Source organism: Hyperoodon ampullatus, assembly GCF_949752795.1.
Source record: "Hyperoodon ampullatus genome assembly, chromosome: 8".
NCBI classification, from domain to species: domain Eukaryota; kingdom Metazoa; phylum Chordata; class Mammalia; order Artiodactyla; family Ziphiidae; genus Hyperoodon; species Hyperoodon ampullatus.
Window position 1 is genome coordinate 92,345,176 of NC_136921.1, and position 21,124 is coordinate 92,366,299.

The window sequence follows — 21,124 nt, forward strand, 5'->3', positions numbered from 1 at the left end:
TGATTATACACCATGACCAAGTGGGGTTTATCCCAAGAATGCAAGATTGGTTTAACATTCAAAAAATCAACCAATGCAATACACCATATTAATAGAACAAAGCACAAAAAATCATGTAGTCATCTCAATAGACACAGAAAAAGCATTTGACAAAATCCAACACTCTTTCATGACAAAACAATCTCAACAAACTAGGAATAGAAGGAAACCTACTCCAAAATAATTAAAGCAATATTAAAAAAGAACAAAGCTGGAATAAAAGTAAGTTGTAGCCTATTTCAAAGCTACAATAATAAAGACAGTATGATACTGGCATAAGGATAGACATATGGATCAATGAAATAGAATTGAGAGTCCAGAAATAGACTCATACATCTATGGTCAGTTGATTTCCCACATGGGTGCCAAGACAATTCAATGGGGAAAGAATAGTCTTTTCAGTAAATGATGCTGAGGCAACTGGATATACACATGCAAAAGAATAAAATTGAACACCTCTCTCACATCATATACAAAAAGTAAGCTGAACATGGATCAAAGACCTACATGTAAGAGCTAAAACCATCCCACTCTTAGAAGAAAGGCAAAAATCTTTATGACTTTGGATTAAGCACTGGTTTCTTAGATATGACATCAAAAGTACAAGTGACAAGAGAAAAAATATATAAATTTGACTTCATCAAAATTAAAATCTTGTATTTGAAAGGATACTATCAAGAAAGTGAGAAGACAACTTATAGAGTGAGAAAAATATATGTAAATCATAAATGTTATAAGGGACTTATATCCAGAAAGTACAAAGGACTTTTACAACTCAACAATAAAAAGACTATTAACATAACTAAAGGATGGCAAAGGATTTAAATTCATATTTCTCAAACTAGATATACAAATGGTCAATATGGACATGAAAACATGTTCAAAATTGTTAGCTATTAGGGAAATCACAACCACAATGAGATACTACTTCATATTCACTAGAATGGCTATAATTTTGTAAATAAATAAATAAAGTTGATGAGGATCTGGAGAAATTGGAACCCTCATACTTTGCTTATGGACATATAAAATTGTGTAGCCATTGTAGTAAACAGTCTGGTAGTTGCTCTAAAAGTTAAACGTACAGTTAACATATGACCCAGCAATTCCACTCCTAGGTCTATACCCAAAAGAACTGAAAATGTATGTCCACTCAAAAACTTGTACATGATTGTTCATAGTAGCAGTATTCTTGCTAGCCCAAAAGTGGAAACAGTGTCATCAACTGATGATGAATGGATAAACAAAATGTGGTCTATTCATACAAAGGACTATTATTCAACCATAAGAAGGAATGAAGGAATAAAGTCCATGCTACAACATGGATAAATCATGAAAATATGCTAGGTGAAAGAAGCTAAATGCAAAAGGCCACATACTGTAAGATTCTATTTATATGAAATACCCAAAATAGGCAAACTGACAGAAATAGGAAGTAGATTAGTAATTGCCAAAACCTGGAAGGAGGAGGGAGTAGGGAGTGACTACTAATGGGTGCAGAGTTTCTTTTTGGGGTGATAAAAATGTTCCAGAAACATACAGTGTATGGTTGTGCAATCTTGTGAATATATGAAATATACTAAAACCCACTTAATTGTACATTTTAAAAGGATGATTTTGTTGTACGTAAATTATATCTCAATCAAAAATTTAAAAAATAAGAATAATTAGGACAAAGATGATAATTAAGCTGCCAAGTGAGAATTTGAAAAAGATTTTTGGATAGTTAATTAAAGCAAGTAATATGAGTGGCCCACTAGTGCAGTCGCTGTGGGAGATGCCCCATTTACATTCCCCTTTAAAAGAATCTGCAACAGAGAGCAGAGTGGATTGAATGTCTCCATCTCCCGACCTTTGGATCCAGGCTTCCTCTGGGGCTGTTGTCTGCCAATGACTGAGCATGGCAAGGGTAGGAACTGAGCCATTCCTGGCGATGAGATTCTTCCCATGGGCAACTTCTGCTTAGAACTCCCCACTGGCCTGGCAGAGATTTTCTCCAAACTATGCTGCAACCTATCACTCCTCCTGTTCACTCCTTTCCACTCTCCTTTCTCAGAGCAGGGTAGGAAAAGGCTCTCCCTGCCTACTCCTTGTCCCACCCTTTATCCTTCACAGCTGTTTCCCCTGAAAAATCTTTTGCTCATTTACTCTTGGCATATGCTTCTTGAAGGGCAGGAACTGACTCACTAAAGTATATATAAGAATGACTCTAGCACAAGATTTGAAGAATGTGGCTGAAAAGTCCTGGTAGGACTGAATGTGTCTGCTCTCTAGCAAAAAAGAGTGTGGTGACATCATTACTTCTTGCACCCCCAGGATTCCAAAATCAGATTTTGTAACACATTTCATTCACTTGTACTAAACAGTTGTATAAAGAACTTACACAAACAAATTCTCCCCAAGGTGTCTTATTTGAAGAACAATATGTATTTGAGTGAAGGAGTTCTGAAATGTTTGGGAAAAATCAGTTTCACACAACGTAACCAATATAGGCATTGATTGAGGCCACACACACTGCAAGTGTAAATCAGATGTGGCTTAAAAGTCTAAAGTTTTGTTGTGGATCACAACAAAATAGTGAATCATGAACTCAATTTTGTGGGTCAAGACAGCAAGTGGGTTTTTTTTTAAGAACAGAATAAATCAGAAGATACATACATAGTAAAAGTAAGTATAGTTTCATGAAACTTGTTTTAGATATGTGTGTGTGTGTATTTGTGTACATATTTATATACATTAACTAGGTTTGGATATAAAATGTATTTTTGTTATAGGTTGCAATCAAAAAAGGTTGAAAGTTACAATCTAAGGGATACACAGTGAAGCTGCCAAGGTTAGGATTCATGGTAAAGACATTTAGCGGGCTTCCCTGGTGGCGCAGTGGTTGAGAGTCCACCTGCCGATGCAGGGGACACGGGTTTGTGCCCTGGTCTGGGAAGATCCCACATGCTGCGGAGCGGCTAGGCCCGTGAGCCATGGCCGCTGAGTCTGCGTGTCCAGAGCCTGTGCTCCGCAACGGGAGAGGCCACACAGTGAGAGGCCCGTGTACAAAAAGATATTTAGCAACATTCTCCGAGGTAGGAACAGAATTTGTAAGTCCCCAGAGCCTCATCAAGGGGGTATGCTTTTGAGTGGTAATGTCCAAGCAAGGGTGAGTCACATCACACTTTCTGGAAGCATGAGCCCAAAATCATATTCATAACCTGGATAAGAGCTGGAGATTACCTTGCCTGGGCCAGGTACATCTCGGAGTTATAAAATATACAATATGACTGCAAGGTACAATCACAGTAAATATGATAAACAAAATCTCACTCATCATACTTAGTCTCTCCAGGCTAACACAGTCTATCCCAAATCTATTCCTGAAAATATCATTGCTGCTGGCCCAAGACAAAGAACATCTCTAGAGAGAAGGCTTGTTTACAGACTCTTGACCCAACGCTAGAGCTCATCCTGTAGTTTTGTCTCATTATAGTCACATCTCATGGAAGTCAGTCCCCGCCTCCACAAACACCTAAAAAGGCCAGATGTGGGCCACAGAGGCTGGAAGCCTAAAGGAAAGAGTTACAGAGAAGTGAGGGATGTTGGAAAGAGTAATTTGTTTGCAAAACTAGATTCCACACAGAATTGAAAAGGAAAAGAAAAAAATCAGTAAGGCATTGAAACATGAGTTTCAGTATTCTGACCCCAAAAATGCAACAAAGAAACCTAATGCTGAGAAGAATCATGGGGCTGTCCAATCTTAAAGATGAAAGAAACGCTAAAGGTCTCCAAGATGCTTCTCAAAGTTGAGATATATGTACCCTCAGGGATAGAGGTAGATGAGCTAAGGAATAGAAAATCCACAAGAAAAACAACGTGTGGAAGGGTCATATTATTTCATTGAATCTACAGTACCATGGATTGTAAGATGCACTGCTATTTTTGAACCACTGAAAGAAGAGAAAAAACGCTGCAATGAGTCAATGTGTTCTTTTCACTTAAAATATTTTAATCTTATTTTAGAGATCTTTTGGATTAGATATAAATTTTATCGTATACCATTCTTGAAGGAAAATTTTAACTATACAAGTTGATTATATATAAAAGGAAAAATTATGGGCAAAATAAATTGACTAAGACATTCTAAAATTTCTTCAAATTCAGTGTCACTCTTCTGGATCACTTTTCAATATAGAGTCTTTGATGTTCACAGATATGAGCCTTTGAGTCATCAGGATGCAGCCTTTTTTAGAAGACTGCTCTGCTATCATCTCCAGGACTCTCTTCCAAGCTGCCAACCCCTTGTGCAAGTCTTGATGCTGTCATTCTACTCAACTTAGTAAGAGGTGTCACTGGTGGGTTTTTAGACAACAACTAGACTCACATTCCTTCCTCAAGTATTCCTTAGTTCGTTTGTTGACAGAAATTTTAAGGGGCTACTGTTGTCTAGTCACACCACCAGCAATTCTTTTACTGTGCAGATACATGTCTGAAAACTGTATCAAGACCTAACATAACTTGGAAGGTTACATAGGGTTCCCGGTCATCTGTTCCACATGGCTGTACATTGCTCATTCATCAGCTCAGCTATCATCCATCTGTGGGAGTGTGTGTGTGTGTGTGTGTGTGTGAGCACACAGTAACATCACTGAGTTCAATCTCATTCTCATATGAGATTGGGTTTAAACTCATACACTAATACTGCATTCATTTCCTATTTCTGCATAACAAACTACTACAAAATTATCATCTTAAAACCATACCCTTTTATTATCACACAGTTCCAGAGACCAGAAGTTTATTATGGCATTTGTCAGCTGGATTTACTGCTTAGGACCTCAAAAGACCAAAATCATGGTATTGATAGAACTGCATTCCCTTCTAGAGGTTCTGGGGAAGAATCAAGCTCATTCAGGTTGTTGGGAGAATTCAATTCATTATAGTTGTAGCACAGAAGTCCTGGTTTCCTTGACACATGGCCCTCTGAATATTTAAGCCAGCAATATGTGTTGAATCCTGTTCATGCTTCAATTCTCTCTGACTTCCCCCTTCCGTTGTATCTCTCTAACTTCCTATTTGGTCCTCAACTGGGAGAAAGCTCTGTATTCAAGGACTTGTGATTACATTGGGTCCACCAAGTTAATCCCAGAATAATCTCTCTATTTTAACATCAACTGATTAACAACCTTAATTACATCTGCAAAGTCTCTTTGGCCATGTAACGTAATGCATTCACGAGTATGACAACAGAGGGTGAAGGTAATGGGGGCCCAAATTCTGTCTACCACCTTTAGTTTGACTTTGTCATTTAAAATTGAATATGGTGGCAAGTTTTAACCATCTGATGTTATGCATGGCCTCATGTTGAAATGCTATACTTTGTCATCTATGCTCTTGAGGATGATCAATTTAGCACACTTGGCATTGACAGGCATATCAGAAGACACTGGAATTTTCTCAGCATTTCTTATTTGACTAAATTCAGTTTCCTTTTTTCCTCAATTGAACCCCTTGTCACTGGAATTTAAGCAGCTTCCAAAACATTGGAAGTTTTTGACAAATTAATATTCTATACTTTAATAACAGTTCTGCATCATGCATGAATTTGGTTACACTGGCCTCTTACTGTTTTGAAATTTCTTTCGTTTATTGTGAGTACTTTGTCAATTTTTCCTGCCTTCAGTGGCATCACTTGGCATGTAGTAAATGATCCTTTAGTATGTATTTTAGTAACAAAATATAGCACAGCTTTGTCTCTTTGTGAGTTTCTTCCTTGGTTGTAGCTTTGCAAGAACATATAGACATGTGGCCAGTTTTCTAACAATAAACATTTTCATCACTAGTAACAAATTTACATTTCACTTCTTGTTTCCATGTTTTTCTGCAAAATGATACTTTTCATTTCAATGCTAAATCATAGTATAATCTTGTTGAAAACATTAAATAGCATCTAACTCAACTAAGGCCATGGTCTTAATAGAATGAGTATTAGATGGCTAAGAGAATTGCTTCCAGACATAAGCCTGCAGGAGCATAGGTAGTACTGCCAGAAGTGCTGCAAATGTGTGCAAGTTACTTACCTCTCTGAGCCTCAGGATCCTCATTTGTAAAATAAGGACAATAACATGCAACTCATTGGGCATTTGTGAGACTAAGACAACATAAGTGTGATGGATACTAGACTTTCAGTGACAGTTATTCTCTTTCCCTAATTAAAGTAGATATCACTATAATGCACAATAGTGGATGCACAGAATCACAACTTCCTGGAACTCTGTTGCTGGAAGAGACATTTAGTAGACATTATCTATTTTATCTTCCTCATATTTTGTTTTGATTTGAATTTTATTTTATTTATTTATTTTTTATACTGCAGGCTCTTATTAGTTATCTATTTTATACATATTAGTGTATATATGTCAATCCCAATCTCCCAGTTCATCCCACCCGCCCCCACCCCCCGGCTTTCCCCGCTTGGGGTCTAAACGCTTGTTCTCTATATCTCTGTCTCTATTTCTGCCTTGCAAACAGGTTCATCTGTACCACTTTTCTAGATTCCACATATATCTTCCTCATTTAATAACTGAGTGTATTAGTCTCCTAGGCCTGCCATAACAAAGTGCTACAAACTTGGTGGCTTACAACAGAAATGTATTCTCTCATAATTCTGGAGGCAAGAAGACCGAAATCAAAGTGTTGGCAGGGCCACGTCCCTCCGAAGGCTCTAGGGAGAATCTTTCATTGGCTTTTCCAGGTTCTGATGGCTCCTGGTGTTCTTGGGCTTGTACTTATCACTCCAATATCTGCCTCTGTCTTCACACGGTCTTCTCCTTTGTGTCACTGTATGTCCTCTCCTCTTCTTATGAGGACACCAGTCATTGGATTTACTGCCCGTGGGGAAAATCCAACATGTATATCCAGCATGATTTCATCTCAAGATCCTTAACTAACTGCATCTGCAAAGACTGTATTTCCAAATAAGGTCCCAGTCTAAGGTTTCAGATAGTCACGAATTTTGAGGGGACACTATTCAACCCACTACACTGGGGAAACAAGTTTTACTGAAATAACATTTAAAATCGAACAAATTTGTAACTTTGAATATTTCTATTTGAGCATTAAAGATCTTATATTTTCTATCTCTATATTCTCAGCAGTAGCCTGTAAAAACATGCATTTTTGGTTTTACAAGATGTGAGTGGCAAGTGAAGACAGTAAGCTGAATAGCAAGCAAAGGACAAGCAGATGTAATATTTTAAAATAGTGCACAACATACAGTTAACACAAATCCTTTAACCACCCCACCCCTGGGAATTTCTCACTGGCCATGTTTTCCCACAAGTTTCAGCCTCTACCCATATTGCTCAGTTCCATGGGTTCTTTGTTTGCCTCTCCTTATTCCTTCATTTTTTCCTGAATTCACTTCTTCTTGGACTCCTTTTAAATTCAAAACCCTGTATTAGTTTCCTGTCATTGTTATAACACATTACCACAAACTTAAGTGACTTTAAACAGCACAAAGGTATTATCTTACAATTCTCTAGGGGAGAACTCCTTTCCTTGCCTTTTCCAACTTTTAGAGGTTGCCCACCTTCCTTGGCTTATGTCTCCATTCCTCCACCTTCAAAGCCAGCAATGACAGGTTGAGTCTTTCTCAAACTGCATCACACTGACTTCTACTGCTTTCCTTTTTCTCTTTTATTTATTATTCTTATACAGCAGGTTCTTATTAGTTATCTATTGTATACATATCAGTGCATATATGTCAATCCCAATCTCCCAATTCATCCCACGCCCCCATCCCCGCTTTCCCCCCTTGGTGTCCATACATTTGTTCTCTACATCCGTGTCTCCACCCCTGCCCTGCAAATCGGTTCATCAGTACCATTTTTCTAGATTCCACATATATGCGTTAATATATGATATTTGCTTTTCTGTTTCTGACTTACTTCACTCTGTATGACAATCTCTAGGTCCATCCATGTCTCAACAAATGACCCAGTTTCGTTCTTTCTTATGGCTGAGTAATATTCCATTGTATATATGTACCACATCTTCTTCATCCATTTGTCTGTCGATGGGCACTTAGGTTGCTTCCATGACCTGGAGACTGTAAACAGTGCTGCAGTAAACATTGGGGTGCATGAGTCTTTTTGAATTATGGTTTTCTCTGGGTAGATGCCCAGTAGTGGGATTGCTGGGTCATATGGTAGTTCTATTTGTAGTTTTTTTAAGGAAGCTCCATACTGTTCTCCATAGTGGCTGTATCAATTTATGTTCCCACCAACAGTGAAAGAGGGTTCCCTTTTCTCCACACCCTCTCCAGCATTTTTTGTTTGTAGATTTTCTGATGATGCCCATTCTAACTGGTGTGAGGTGATATCTCATTGTACTCCTGACTTGCATTTCTCTAATAATTAGTGATGTTGAGCAGTTATTCATGTGCCTCTTGGCCATCTGTATGTCTTCTTTGGAGAGATGTCTATTTAGGTCTTTTGCCCATTTTTGGATTGGGTTGTTTGTTTTTTTAATATTGAGTTGCATGAGCTGTTTATATATTTTGGAGATTAATCCTTTGTCCATTGATTTGTTTGCAAATATTTTCTCCCATTCTGAGGGTTGTCTTTTCGTCTTGTTTATGGTTTCCTTTGCTGTGCAAAAGCTTTGAAGTTTCACTAGGTCCCATTTGTTTATTTTTGTTTTTATTTCCATTACTCTAGCAGGTGGGTCAAAAAAGATCTTGCTGTAGTTTATGTCAAAGGGTGTTCTTCCTATGTTTTCCTCTAAGAGTTTTATAGTGTCTGGTCTTACATTTAGGTCTTTAATCTATTTTGAGTTTATTTTTGTGTATGGTGTTAGGGAGTGTTCTAATTTCATTCTTTTACATGTAGCTGTTCAGTTTTTCCAGCACCACTTATTGAAGAGACTGTCTTTTCTCCATTGTATATCCTTGCCTCCTTTGTCATAGATTAGTTGACCATAGGTGCGTGGGTTTATCTCTGGGCTTTCTATCCTCTTCCATTGATCTATATTTCTGTTTTTGTGCCAGTACCATACTGTCTTCGTTACTGTAGCTTTATAGTATAGCCTGAAGTCAGGGAGTCTGATTCTTCCAGCTCCGTTTTTTTCCCTCAAGATTGCTTTGGCTATTCGGGGTCTTTTGTGTCTCCATATAAATTTTAAGATTTTTTTGTTCTAGTTCTGTAAAAAAAAATGCCATTGGTAATCTGATAGGGATTGCATTGAATCTGTAGATTGCTTTGGGTAGTATAGTCATTTTCACAATATTGATTCTTCCAATCCAAGAACATGGTATATCTGTCCATCTGTCTGTGTCACCTTTGATTTCTTTCATCAGTGTCTTAACAGGTCTTTTGTCTCCTTAGGTAGGTTTATTGCTTGGTATTTTATTCTTTTTGTTGCAGTGGTGAATGGGATTGTTTCCTTGGATTTCTCTTTCTGATCTTTCATTGTTAGTATATAGGAATGCAAGAGATTTCTGTGCACTAATTTTGTATCCTGCAACTTTACCAAATTCACTGATTAGCTCTAGTAGTTTTCTGGTGGCATCTTTAGGATTATCTATGTATAGTATCATGTCATCTGCAAACAGTGACAGTTTTACTTCTTCATTTCCAATTTGTATTCCTTTTATTTCTTTTTCTTCCCTGATTGCCATGGCTAGTGACCTCTGCTTCTGTCACCACATCTCCATTTATAAGGACCCTTCTGATTACATTGGACCCATCCAGATAATCCAGGATGATCTTCCCAACTCAAGATTCTTAATCAGATCTGCAAAGTCCCTTTTGCCATGGTTCCACAGATTAGGACCTGGATATCTTTGAGGGGGCATTACTCTGTCTACCATATACCCTCATCTTATCAAACAGAACATTTTAGCTCTCCACCCTCCAGGCTGACCTGCATGCTGAAAGACTCATTAAACAGAGATTCTACCCTTTATTTACCTGCTCTGAGATTTATAGCTTTATTTTTCTCCTCCCCTTCTAGTCATACCAAATGAAAAATATAGTAAGAAGATGGCTTTTTAAAAAAGATTGTTTCCCTCTGAAATAAGTTTTCTCCCCTCAACTCCCTTACTCCCAAAATGCTGAAATGGTTACAGTGCTTGGGTTTTAAACAATATATATTTCCATTCTATTCCATTAAATGATTATGTGAAAATTCCCTTTTAGTCAGTTGTTACCTTCTAGAAATTACAGACATCTGGCTTTTTTTTTCTTTCTTCTTTTTTTTTTTTTTTTAAGCCTTAAGTAGCAGTGCTGAGACAGTGCAATTTCCAAATCACCCATATTTATACCTAGGAGATACATCAATAGAATGTGGCCAAATATATTTTAAACTAAATAAAAATGTCTAACTCTTAAGATGTCCATAAATGTTCTTTTTCATTTCTAAGTACATATGATCATTCAGACTCCCTATTCCCATTGAGAACAGAAAGAGGTTTATTAAAGCTTGAATAAGAGATTCAAGAAAGCTTATTCTGGCCGCTTCACTAAATATTATTAAATTAGGCTTCACAGGAAAGGTCCTAGAGAAGAGGGAGAGTCGAATGGATCAGACAAGATCTTAATTTTTTTTTAAAGTCAGTATTGACAACGCAAGAGGACTGTAAATAATAAATGCATCAACAGTATTATATTCTGCAAAAGAGAGGCACATGTCTATTTCTAAACTGGTCTGATTCTGGAAAAAACTGGAATATCATGTTCCATTCTAAGCTGGGGCACGTCCAAGGGAGAATAAAAAGGGTGGTGAAGAGTCTGGGGACCATGAAATATGAAAATAGTCTAAAAATAGCAGTTGCTGACTTGGAAAAGTTAAGGATAGTGGATCCGTGCAGTCTACCAGAACTGAACCACTGCCATGTGGGTAAGGCAGTAGATTTAATCCTTGGTGGCTTTAGCTTATCATCCTCTGGTCCTTCCTCCACACTACTGCCCAGAGGATTTTTCAAGACAAATCTTAATATTTCACTATCTGTTGCTACTCCCCCATGAGCAAGCAAGCATGTAGCCAGTCTCCAGGCCAATTAAGAGGGTCTGAGCATCTGAGGACCAGATAGGACCCAAACCCCCATGAGATGGCATTCAGGGGAGCTGGAGGCCCTCAGAAGTTTAGGGCCATCACCATCAATTATGATGACCCTTGTGACAACAGGTCACAGCCCTAATTAAAGATTCTGAAACATGCCATGTTTTCTCTCCCACCTCTATGCTTCTGTTTACGATGTTTCCTCACCCTGGAAGGTAGTCGTGTCACTAACTTCCCATCATTCTACAGGACCTAAATGAACTTTTACCATGTCTGAAAGCTTTCTCTCAGAATCATCTTCCAGTTTTCCCCAGATGAGTTGGGTGCCCCTTCCTCTATATTAAAATACCACCTTGCACAAACCTTTTACAGAAAGTATTGAATTGCTTTGCCGTCAGTGATGTACTTGACAGCAGGACATATGAGCCTAATCTGGGACACATCTGTATATGAGGGGGCCTTTATGTGTTGTATAAGCTGATGTGCATGGAGGGGAAGGGACTGGGAGGAGGAGGTCTTGAGCATCTGAGTCTGGTGGCTAAGATGGAAGAAAGGTGGATAAATCAAAAGAACAACTTAGTGGCTAGCTCTCAATCTGGGGACTGGTTCCTAAGCCTGGCTCCATGGACTAAGTCCAAGTCCTATGGAAAAAGAAAAGCTTTAGGAACTAAAAGACTTGTAAAAAAAAATGAGGTACATGCAGGACTGATTAGGGGTCAGGCAACAAACTATAGCACACAGTAGGGAAAGTGAACCTTCTTACCTTCTGCACTGACTACCGAGCCCTGCTTGGATTTGGAAAGGCCACCAGTGCATCTGAGACAGTGCCCAGGGAGCTGTGGCACAGCGGTGGTGAGGAGTCCAGTTATGCTCATGGGAATTCTGCAGTGGGCCAGGAAGCCCCTGTCCAGCAGATGCTGCTCTGCCATGTTTAGAGGAAGAGGACTTAGGAACACTTGGAAGAAATGATGAGTGAGCAATAAAAAATTTTTTTTAATCTTGGGGATTCCCAGAGCTACTTCAAGAGTGACTTTTGCAAAGGGCTTGGGTTCTTACACTACAAGGGAGAAATGACCAAGCAGCCAAGTATAGATTATCACTGTTACCATGACTCTATTTATAGCCATGGTCTGGAGGCCTGGTGAAATCCAGGTATGGTTATATTATATTCTTTTTTTTTTTTTTTTTTTTTTTTGCGGTACGCGGGCCTCTTACTGTTGTGGCCTCTCCCATTGTGGAGCACAGGCTCCGGACGCGCAGGCCCAGCGGCCATGGCTCACGGGCCTAGCCGCTCCGCGGCATGTGGGATCTTCCCGGACCAGGGCATGAACCTGTGTCCCCTGCATCGGCAGGCGGACTCTCAACCAATGCGTCACCAGGGAAGCCCTATATTCTATTCTTAACCCGCTCCTACCCCTGTTCATTGGCCTTGAGATCCTTGAGGGCAGAGACTGCTGATTAAAAAAAAAAAATCTCTGTAGCCCCATTACCTGTCAGAGGGTAGGTACTCATCATATGGCTGTGGAATGAAGTAATAAAATTAATGAAAGGATAACTATCTCCAAAGGACAAATTTAGGACAAAGAGGTGGAAGTTACAGAAATGTGATTCAACCTAAAATGCCTTTCTAACAATTAGAGCTCCCTATCAGTAGAAAAAGCCCACCGTGACATTGTGAGAATCTTATCACTAGAAGAGTCATCAAGGATGTCCCAGAGGAGGTAAACACCACATGAAGAAAGACAGATCAAATCATTTCCAACTCTCAAATTGCTTGGTATTAATTACATGGAGACCAAGAGGAGACTGGCCATGACAAAAGAGTTAGCCGCATAAGACAGGAGGCAGAAATGATGAGTCAGCAACAAAACTGGTTTTTAAAAAAGTCTTCAAGGACTGTCTATAAAAATCAGCAAGCTTTAAATCAAAATTCATCAGAATTAAACTAATGCCCTGAAACATTGTTGCATGAAACCCTAGACATTCTCTTCAAGAGCTATCCTATTAAAACTCTGAATGATGTCCAGAGGACTAAGGTATCCAATGGACATTATCTATAGAGAAGATGTTAAGTGATGAAGGTTAAAGGAAAGATTTGCAACGTGTTGAGAGCAGGCTGTGATTTGTAGACTCATAGCCTGTTTCAATGTCTCTTCCATGGCCACTGGCGAAGTAAATGCTAGAGCCACCTGTCTTTATTCCTTTAACTTCCAATAAATGACCAAAGGATCCCACATCTACATGAGGAAAATTACTAGACAATGCAGGAAAGGTCCTCTGAAATAAATGGACATTCTACATAAAGGCCACAAATAGAATGATGGAGAGTACTATCTCATAATGTCAAAGTTCAAAGGCACTTTTCAAATGTCTCTTTAAAGAAAATCTGACCTTTCTTTCTTTTTCTTCCTTCCTTCCTCCCTCCCTCCCTTCCTTCCTTCCTTCCTTTCTCTCTCTCTCTCTCTCTCTCTCTCTCTCTTTCTTTTTCCTTCTTATCAGAAGTTTGCCAAGAGCAGTATGGGCCCTGGGTCATTTCGTTTTGACATGGAAGTTCTCTCAGCATTAAAAATAATGAAATATTTAACTCTGCAGTGACCATGAGGACACATTCAGTAGTTAAAAAAAAAAAGAACAATATTAAAACATTAGGATTTCAAAGGAAGGCTTTTCCCCCTCATATATGAGAGAGAGAACCTATATGAGGCCATAACTAGCTAAAGGACTAAGTACAGATAGATATTTTAAAATGTATTTCATGTTATTTTACATGAAATTTTTAGGAAAATAGCTGAATACACCACTAGTAACTCTATGTCTACATCTTTTTTGGGTATAGATTAGCTGACATTAAACATAGATGTGAACATACATTTTCACGAAAACAAAAACCTCTTACAAAAGACCTCTTGTTTCCCATTTTAAGGTATAATTTACAAATAGTAAAATTTATGCTTTTTAAGCGCACAGTTCTGCAAGTTTTGACAAATGCAGTTGTATAACTGCCGCCACAAGCAAGAAGGAGAACGGTTCCTTCACCACTCAAAATTCCCCTGTACCCCCTCATAGTAAACCCTTCTCTCTATCTCCATACCCTGGCAACTACTGATCTGCTTTTCTGTTCCTATAATTTGGCCTTTTCAAGAATGCTCTATAACTGGAATTAGAAATGGACTCTTTTAAATTTCATACACTTGATAAAAAGTGAAGCAACTAAAGTGCCCATTTTAATGTACTGATTTCTATTTTCTGAACTTAAAGGCAATAGTAAGTACATGAAATCAAATTACCTTCAACTATTACATCTTGAAACAGGTATTACCCAAAGAGCCTTTTGAATATACAGATCTTTAGGACTTCACTTTCAACATATTGAATCAAAAGCACTCATGTGGGTCCTGAGAATTTAGTTTTTATTCAGTTCTCCAAGCTTGATTCTGATTGATCCCGCCAGATTGGGAAACAATCCAGCAGACATTCACTATATGAGATTAATTACCAGACTATAAATTATGTGTGGCAATGGGATCAAAATTCAGAGATTGGGAGGGTTTTATGCAGGTGATCTTGTCCTGAGATGTGGCTACCATTTACTGGCTGCAGGGCCTTGAACAAGTCACTTAAACTCACTGAACCTTGGCTTTCTCCTCTGTCACACATGGGTAATGATGCCTACTTCATCAGGTTATCTGGGGGGATTCAATGCATATAAAGCATTTAGAATAGTACCTGGCACACTCAGCACAGAATAAATGGAAGCTGCTTATCTAGCTGGTATTACCATCATTGGTATTGTCATCATTATCATCATCATGCTTTACTTGTCCTTCTCCATATTTCTGCATTTTGGTCAATTTCACTATTTTTTTCGCCCTTCTTCTAGAGGTGACCAAAGTAAAGAGAATCTATTTTTGTAGTAGCCAAACTATTATTCAGGGTAGTGCAAAGCTAACAGAAATTCACTAATTGTCCCCAACCCTTACTTTCACCCTGCTACAGCCTCAAAGATACCAATAGGGACAAAAAGTGAATTACTAGAAACTCTTAGTCTTTTCCTCAAGGGGTATTGGTCAAACACAAGCAAACAAAAGGGAAGAAGACAAACGAGGGACCAGAATAAAACAAAAAAAAAGGTTATCTATGCAGTTATGGAATATCTAAAAATCGACTTTATTCATTAGCAGTTTTAGATGTATATACATGTATTTTTTTTTTTTTTTTTTTTTTTTTTTTTTTTTTTTTTGCGGTACGCGGGCCTCTCACTGTTGTGGCCTCTCCCGTTGCGGAGCACAGGCTCCGGACGCGCAGGCCCAGCGGCCATGGCTCACGGGCCCAGCCGCTCCGCGGCATATGGGATCCTCCCAGACCGGGGCACGAACCCGTATCCCCTGCATCGGCAGGCGGACTCTCAACCACTGCGCCACCAGGGAGGCCCTATACATGTATTTTTATGTATAGTTTTAATTTAAGCCCTGAAATACAGAAGAGTGATGATATTTGGCTGCACTTGCTGATCTAAAGAAAAAAAAACTCTTATCCTCAGAAATTATGCAATGCTGCCAACACCACAGATCGAAGATGAGGATTAGAGACAAAACTGAAACTCATAAGCCCTACCTGTTCTCAGCATCAGCACTGCACTTTGGGGACAGCAATTCAAAGGATTTGGTAAACTTCACCACCTGCCACACAGAAAGACAACAAACCCAAGTCAGTTAAAGCTTTCTCACAGTTTAAAATATTCCAGTAAACATTTTTCATCTTTATAATGACTATTACAATAATTGGAGATTAAAGAGAGATTTTAAGTGGAGAAATCCTGAGGCATACGAGAAAATTTTATCCTACATTTTGTACTTTATTTCTTACGTGGTACATACTGCCCAAGTTTTAATACATTTCTAAATATGTATATATTTTTACAATAAGGTGTAAAAATCCTGTGGTGGTCAGGCAAAGGGACATCTCATTTGAAAATAATTTTTTTACTGCCCTTTTAACAACCCAGTCACCATCCATGGAGAACCTGGTAGAGACAAAACATCTCTCAAAAGGTCGCCCTCCATCAACCCCAGGTTCCTGAAATTACCTTCCCTGGCTTATCACTGTCCTCAGGTGAATGTTTTTCTGTCACCTGCAAAGGGTAATGAAGAGGAAGACACTTAAGATCATCCCTAGTGTGGACACTTCCTCCCTTAACTGTCCAGTGAAACTGGCACAATCAGTTCAAGATCCTGATCAAGATCTATTATGCTGAAAGGTAATCTATAGGCACAGAAAACGCAAAGACAGTTTTTCTTATCAATAGCTACTGTTGAGTTCTTACTATAAACCCGGCCCTACACCAGAAGCTTCTTTGACTGTTTAATTTCCCTATTACACCTCTTTGAAGTGGGGATTTTTATCTTCAGTGTATAGATGAGGAAACCAACCCATAACTTTAAAGAAACTTACACTGTTTCACACAACTAGATGGGGCCACTGGGATTAAAGCAAGTCTGCATGACTCTAGAGTGTCAGTTTTTTCAACAACGCTAAAAATATTGAGTGGGAAAGGCACCGTTTCTGGTCCTCTTTTGACAAGATATACCACATCATAGAAAAAGGAGGCCCTATACTGAAAGGAGTCATCTGAATGTCACTGGATGCTTCCAAGGTTGACATTTAGATTTGCCTTAGCCAGATGCAGTCATGCTTCAAAGGCCGTTTAAATTAACCACTTATAAGGAACTGATGGGCACTTGAGAAAATGACTTGGGAACTGGGAATAGATTAAATATTAAAACAGCTTTATCAGTGAGGTAATGAACCCATACTAAACAAATGCAACATTAAGTAAAAGATAAAAGCCCATCACAAAGAAAACTGTGTGTGACTAGCAGGGCAGTGCCAATAGATCAACTAAAAGGAAATACCCTTGACAACTATAGGACATATTTCATTTCATATTCTAATGTGAAATATGCCTCTACAAAATTACTCATTGTGGCAAATTTTATTTTCCAGAAATGGCCACAGCAATATCTCCTATCCCACATTCTTCTCTACAATATGACCCTGCCACCTTCCTACCAAGTTGTAGGGTCTATGTTTCCTCCCCTTGAATCTAGGTGGGCTCTAGACCACTACAACAAATAGAATATATAGAAGAGAGGCTATGCGCCTTCTGAAGTTGTCATAAAAGTCAATGAAGCTTCTGCCTCATCTGACTGGAATACTTGTGCCTGGAGCCCTGAGCCACCATGTCATAAGTCCAACTACCCTGAGGACACTATGCTGAAAGGTAGCCAACCATACAGAGGAGTCACATGTAGATGCTCTGGTCAGCAGCTCCAGTATTTAAGCCCTCCCAGCCCAGGTGCCAGACGTAAAAGCAAACAGACCTTCAGATGATTCTAGTTCCCAGCCATTAAATCACCCCTGATCTCCAACAGTGGTTCCAGATATCCTGGAAAGAGGTAAACCATCCTGGCTATTCCCTCTCCAAATTCCTGATCCACAGGATCAGGTTAAACCAACATGGTTGGTTTAAGCCTCTCAATGTTGGGCTTATTTGTTACACAGCAAAATTAACTAGAACACTTATCTTAATTGAGGGCTTAAACAGAAACCAATCACTTAGAACACAGAAATCTTGATCTAGCTGCAATATTCTTGGGGTCTCACAAGGCCAACAAGCCACAGACTATTTGCTATCACCAAATAATAAACTCCTCAAACCATACCCTAAATAATTCTTAAAGTTAAAACAGTAACCGGATAATAAGTAGAAGCATTTCATTTATGCTTGCAGAATGGGAAATTGTTACAGATTTTAAAAGAGAAAGTCGTATCTCTACTTTGATCTCTCATCATCTGTGATTTCTTTCCATTATTTTGTTAGATGACAGTAAATTCTTCTACTTTTTAATCATGTTTTAGGCTGTTGCTATGAACTGAATGTTTGTGTCCCCCCAAAATTCATATGTTGAAACCCTAATCCTCAATGTGACGGTATTTGGAGATGGGGCCTTTGAGAGGTTATTAGGTTGTGAGGGTGCAGCCTCATAAGGGAATTAGTACTTTTTTTTTTTTTTTGCGGTATGTGGGCCTCTCATTGTTGTGGCCTCTCCCGTTGCGAAGCACAGGCTCCGGACGCGCAGGCTCAGCAGCCATGGCTCACGGGCCCAGCCGCTCCGTGGCATGTGGGATCTTCCCAGACCAGGGCACGAACCCGTGTCCCCTGCATCGGCAGGCGGACTCTCAACCACTGCGCCACCAGGGAAGCCCGGGAATTAGTACTTTTAAAAGAGACAGAGAGAGCTTGCTTCTTCTTCTCTTCTCTGCTATGTGAGGATACAACGAGAACATGGCCACCTACAAACCAGGAAGGGTGGCCACACCAAACACTGGATCTGCCAGTGTCTTGATCTTGGATTTCCCTTTCCCAGCCTCCAGAACTGGGAGAAATACATGTTTGTTATTTAAGCCACCCAGTCTATGATAATTTGCAATAGCAGCTCAAACTGACTAAGACAACCATATCCTACCATTTTACTGCAAATCTGTATGAGGCATTTTGCATAATTATGACCAATCCTTTATGTACGTATTGATGCTTACAACATCCTGGCAAGGTAGGTATTATTATCTCCATTTTCCTGAAAGAAAATGAAAGCTTAGAGGGGTTAAGTGGTTTCCTGGAAACCATATAACCAATATGTTAACAGAATTGGGATTTGAACCATGTCGGTCTGATTCCACAGCTTCTAATTTCCCCACTACTCACTGTTTTCATAAACATGAGCAAGTAGCATTGAAAGAGAAAATTATTTGGACATGACTCCTTCAGAGCCAGAATACTTAGATAAATTCTGCCTTTATTTATTAATTCTATGAATATTTATTGAGTACCTACTATATACCTGAATCTGAATAAACATAGACTAAAAGTAACTTGAAGTAAAACACTTGGCTTGATATAAAATAAATCAAGTTACCAATCAACTAATAATTGTTTTTGCATTTGGAAATCAAGAAGGATATATCTTTTAATTTCCAGATTTGATAGATGAGATTAAACTCTCCAATATTACTAAGAATACTTTATTTGGCTTAATTTTCACTGCTGATTAGAAAACTTTACAACTCTGAAAGGACAGATGTTATTTTCTGAAAAACTGACATCCACTGGGTGGTAAAAGGGGGAGTAAGCCCCCTTGGTGGGGGTTTTGAGGATCACTCTAACACAGACACAGAGATTACACTCAGAAACGCATGTGAAATTAAAAGGTTTATTATATTCACAGGCCCTAGAGAGGGGGGCACAGTATGCCCAAAGGACCACAGAAAGTCACCCAAAGCTCAAAGTTTGGTCACTGCAGGCAGGCAGACAGCAGAGCAAGGACCCACGGGTTAAGTGCCTTTATAGAGGGTCATAGGTAGGGTAACTTGTGGCACTCAGGAAGCACTCCCCTTGGATAATTTGAATGTGACTGGGTCTACATGGAAAGGAGACAAGGGGTAAAATGAGGAAGTCATCATGAGGCTTGTGGCTTGAGTACATATGCTGACGATGGGTACCCAGAAGTGGGCAATAACTAAGTGGAAGTTCAAAACAAGCAGGGCAAGTGCTGTCACTCAGGAAGCCACTGGGGCAACAAAGAACAGCTTGACATTACAAAAATGATTTTTGTCCTATAGCAATGAAAATGAATTTTATCCAAGCAGAAGTGCGAATGGCTTCTGTGCAGTAGAAAAGATAAGCCCATAATTACAATTTTATTGTCCTGGATGATGGTAAGCATTTTTAGACTCTAACCTAGCAATCTTGTGCCTGCATTCATCCGGTATCTGTTTCAGAACGGACTACTACTTTGCTGGCTTCTCTCATTAATGTGTTAACTACATCTTTGATACTTGCTTGTTTTAGATTTGTGCAAGGGTTAGGTTTTTAACTTTTTGAAAACTGTTATTTGACACAACAAATATGTATTGAGTGTCTGTATGTGTCAAGTAGTGCAATAGGCACTGGGGCTACACTGTAAAAGTAAAAGAAAAAAAAATCCTTGCATGCACGGAGCTTACTTTATGGTAGGGAGCTTAACTTGTCCTGGCTCATCAAAATTAGTGCTCCCTGGAATAAAAAGTGAACTTCTGCTCTCCATACCTTAAGAAATAAACCTGAAAAATGTCTAGAGATTAAAAAAGAATAAAGATCTTTTCAGAATTAAAAAAAAATCCTCTGAGTGATAGAAGAAATGGAACAGAAAATCCTGAAATCTTAAAGCGATATAACTTACAGCTCTAGAATCACAAAGAGAATGGATAAGATAAACAAGAACCTCAGTGAAATGTCAGAATGTTTGAACTCTTGAAATGTAAGAGAGGACTTGTTAAAACTACCAAAAGCAAGAAATTCCTTTTTCTAAAATGTTTGAACTTTTTATCCTAACATAAATCACATGCTGATAAGAAAAACAGGGTCAAATATTTTTTTATTTTATTTTTTGGTTTTAGTTTCTAAATTCCTTTTTAATGAGTAAAGGGAAAGTCAAGGATTATGCATCTTTCAACTTTAGCACTCCATATCATGGAAAGTACTAGTTGTGTTCCCCAGTAAACCAGCCCATGGTGTCCTGATCAAAGTCAGATACCAGATTCATGAACCACAATGTTGACCTTGTGTGTAGGAAGAAGTAAGCTTACTCAAAGAAAGGTCTGGCCTTTGCCCTTGTCTCCTGGGAGGTAACCTCTAAGCCCTTGGAATGTCCAGCCTGGGTAAAAATGTCTTTGTTTACCTGGGTGCCTTGGGCCAGCCAGATAGTAACAATGTAACTTAGAGTGGTGGCTTTGAGCCACACCAACAATGTGATTTAGGGTGGAGCCTTTGGGTCACATGGTATCAGTTGACCTCTGGAGGGCAGGGAGACTGAGGGCAGCTATGAGGGTGGCCAAATAGGTTTTAGTGATCGAGCCCCAACAAAGACCCTGGATGCCAAGGCTCGGGTGACCTTTCCTGGCTGGCAATAGTTCATGCATATTGAATACTTCATGCACACAC

At 39.0% G+C, this 21,124-nt stretch overlaps 1 protein-coding gene across 1 annotated transcript in view; it reads right to left on the minus strand.

The window, feature by feature from the left end:
* Window positions 1–21,124, minus strand: part of PDE11A (phosphodiesterase 11A) — a gene marked incomplete at its 3' end in the record, with an annotated part of 451,285 nt that overhangs the window by 242,152 nt on the left and 188,009 nt on the right. Inside the window, exon 5 of the mRNA XM_079710707.1 lies at window positions 15,700–15,764. Within this exon, the coding sequence (XP_079566833.1) occupies window positions 15,700–15,764 (65 nt within the window). The remainder of the gene's footprint in view (window positions 1–15,699; window positions 15,765–21,124) is intronic.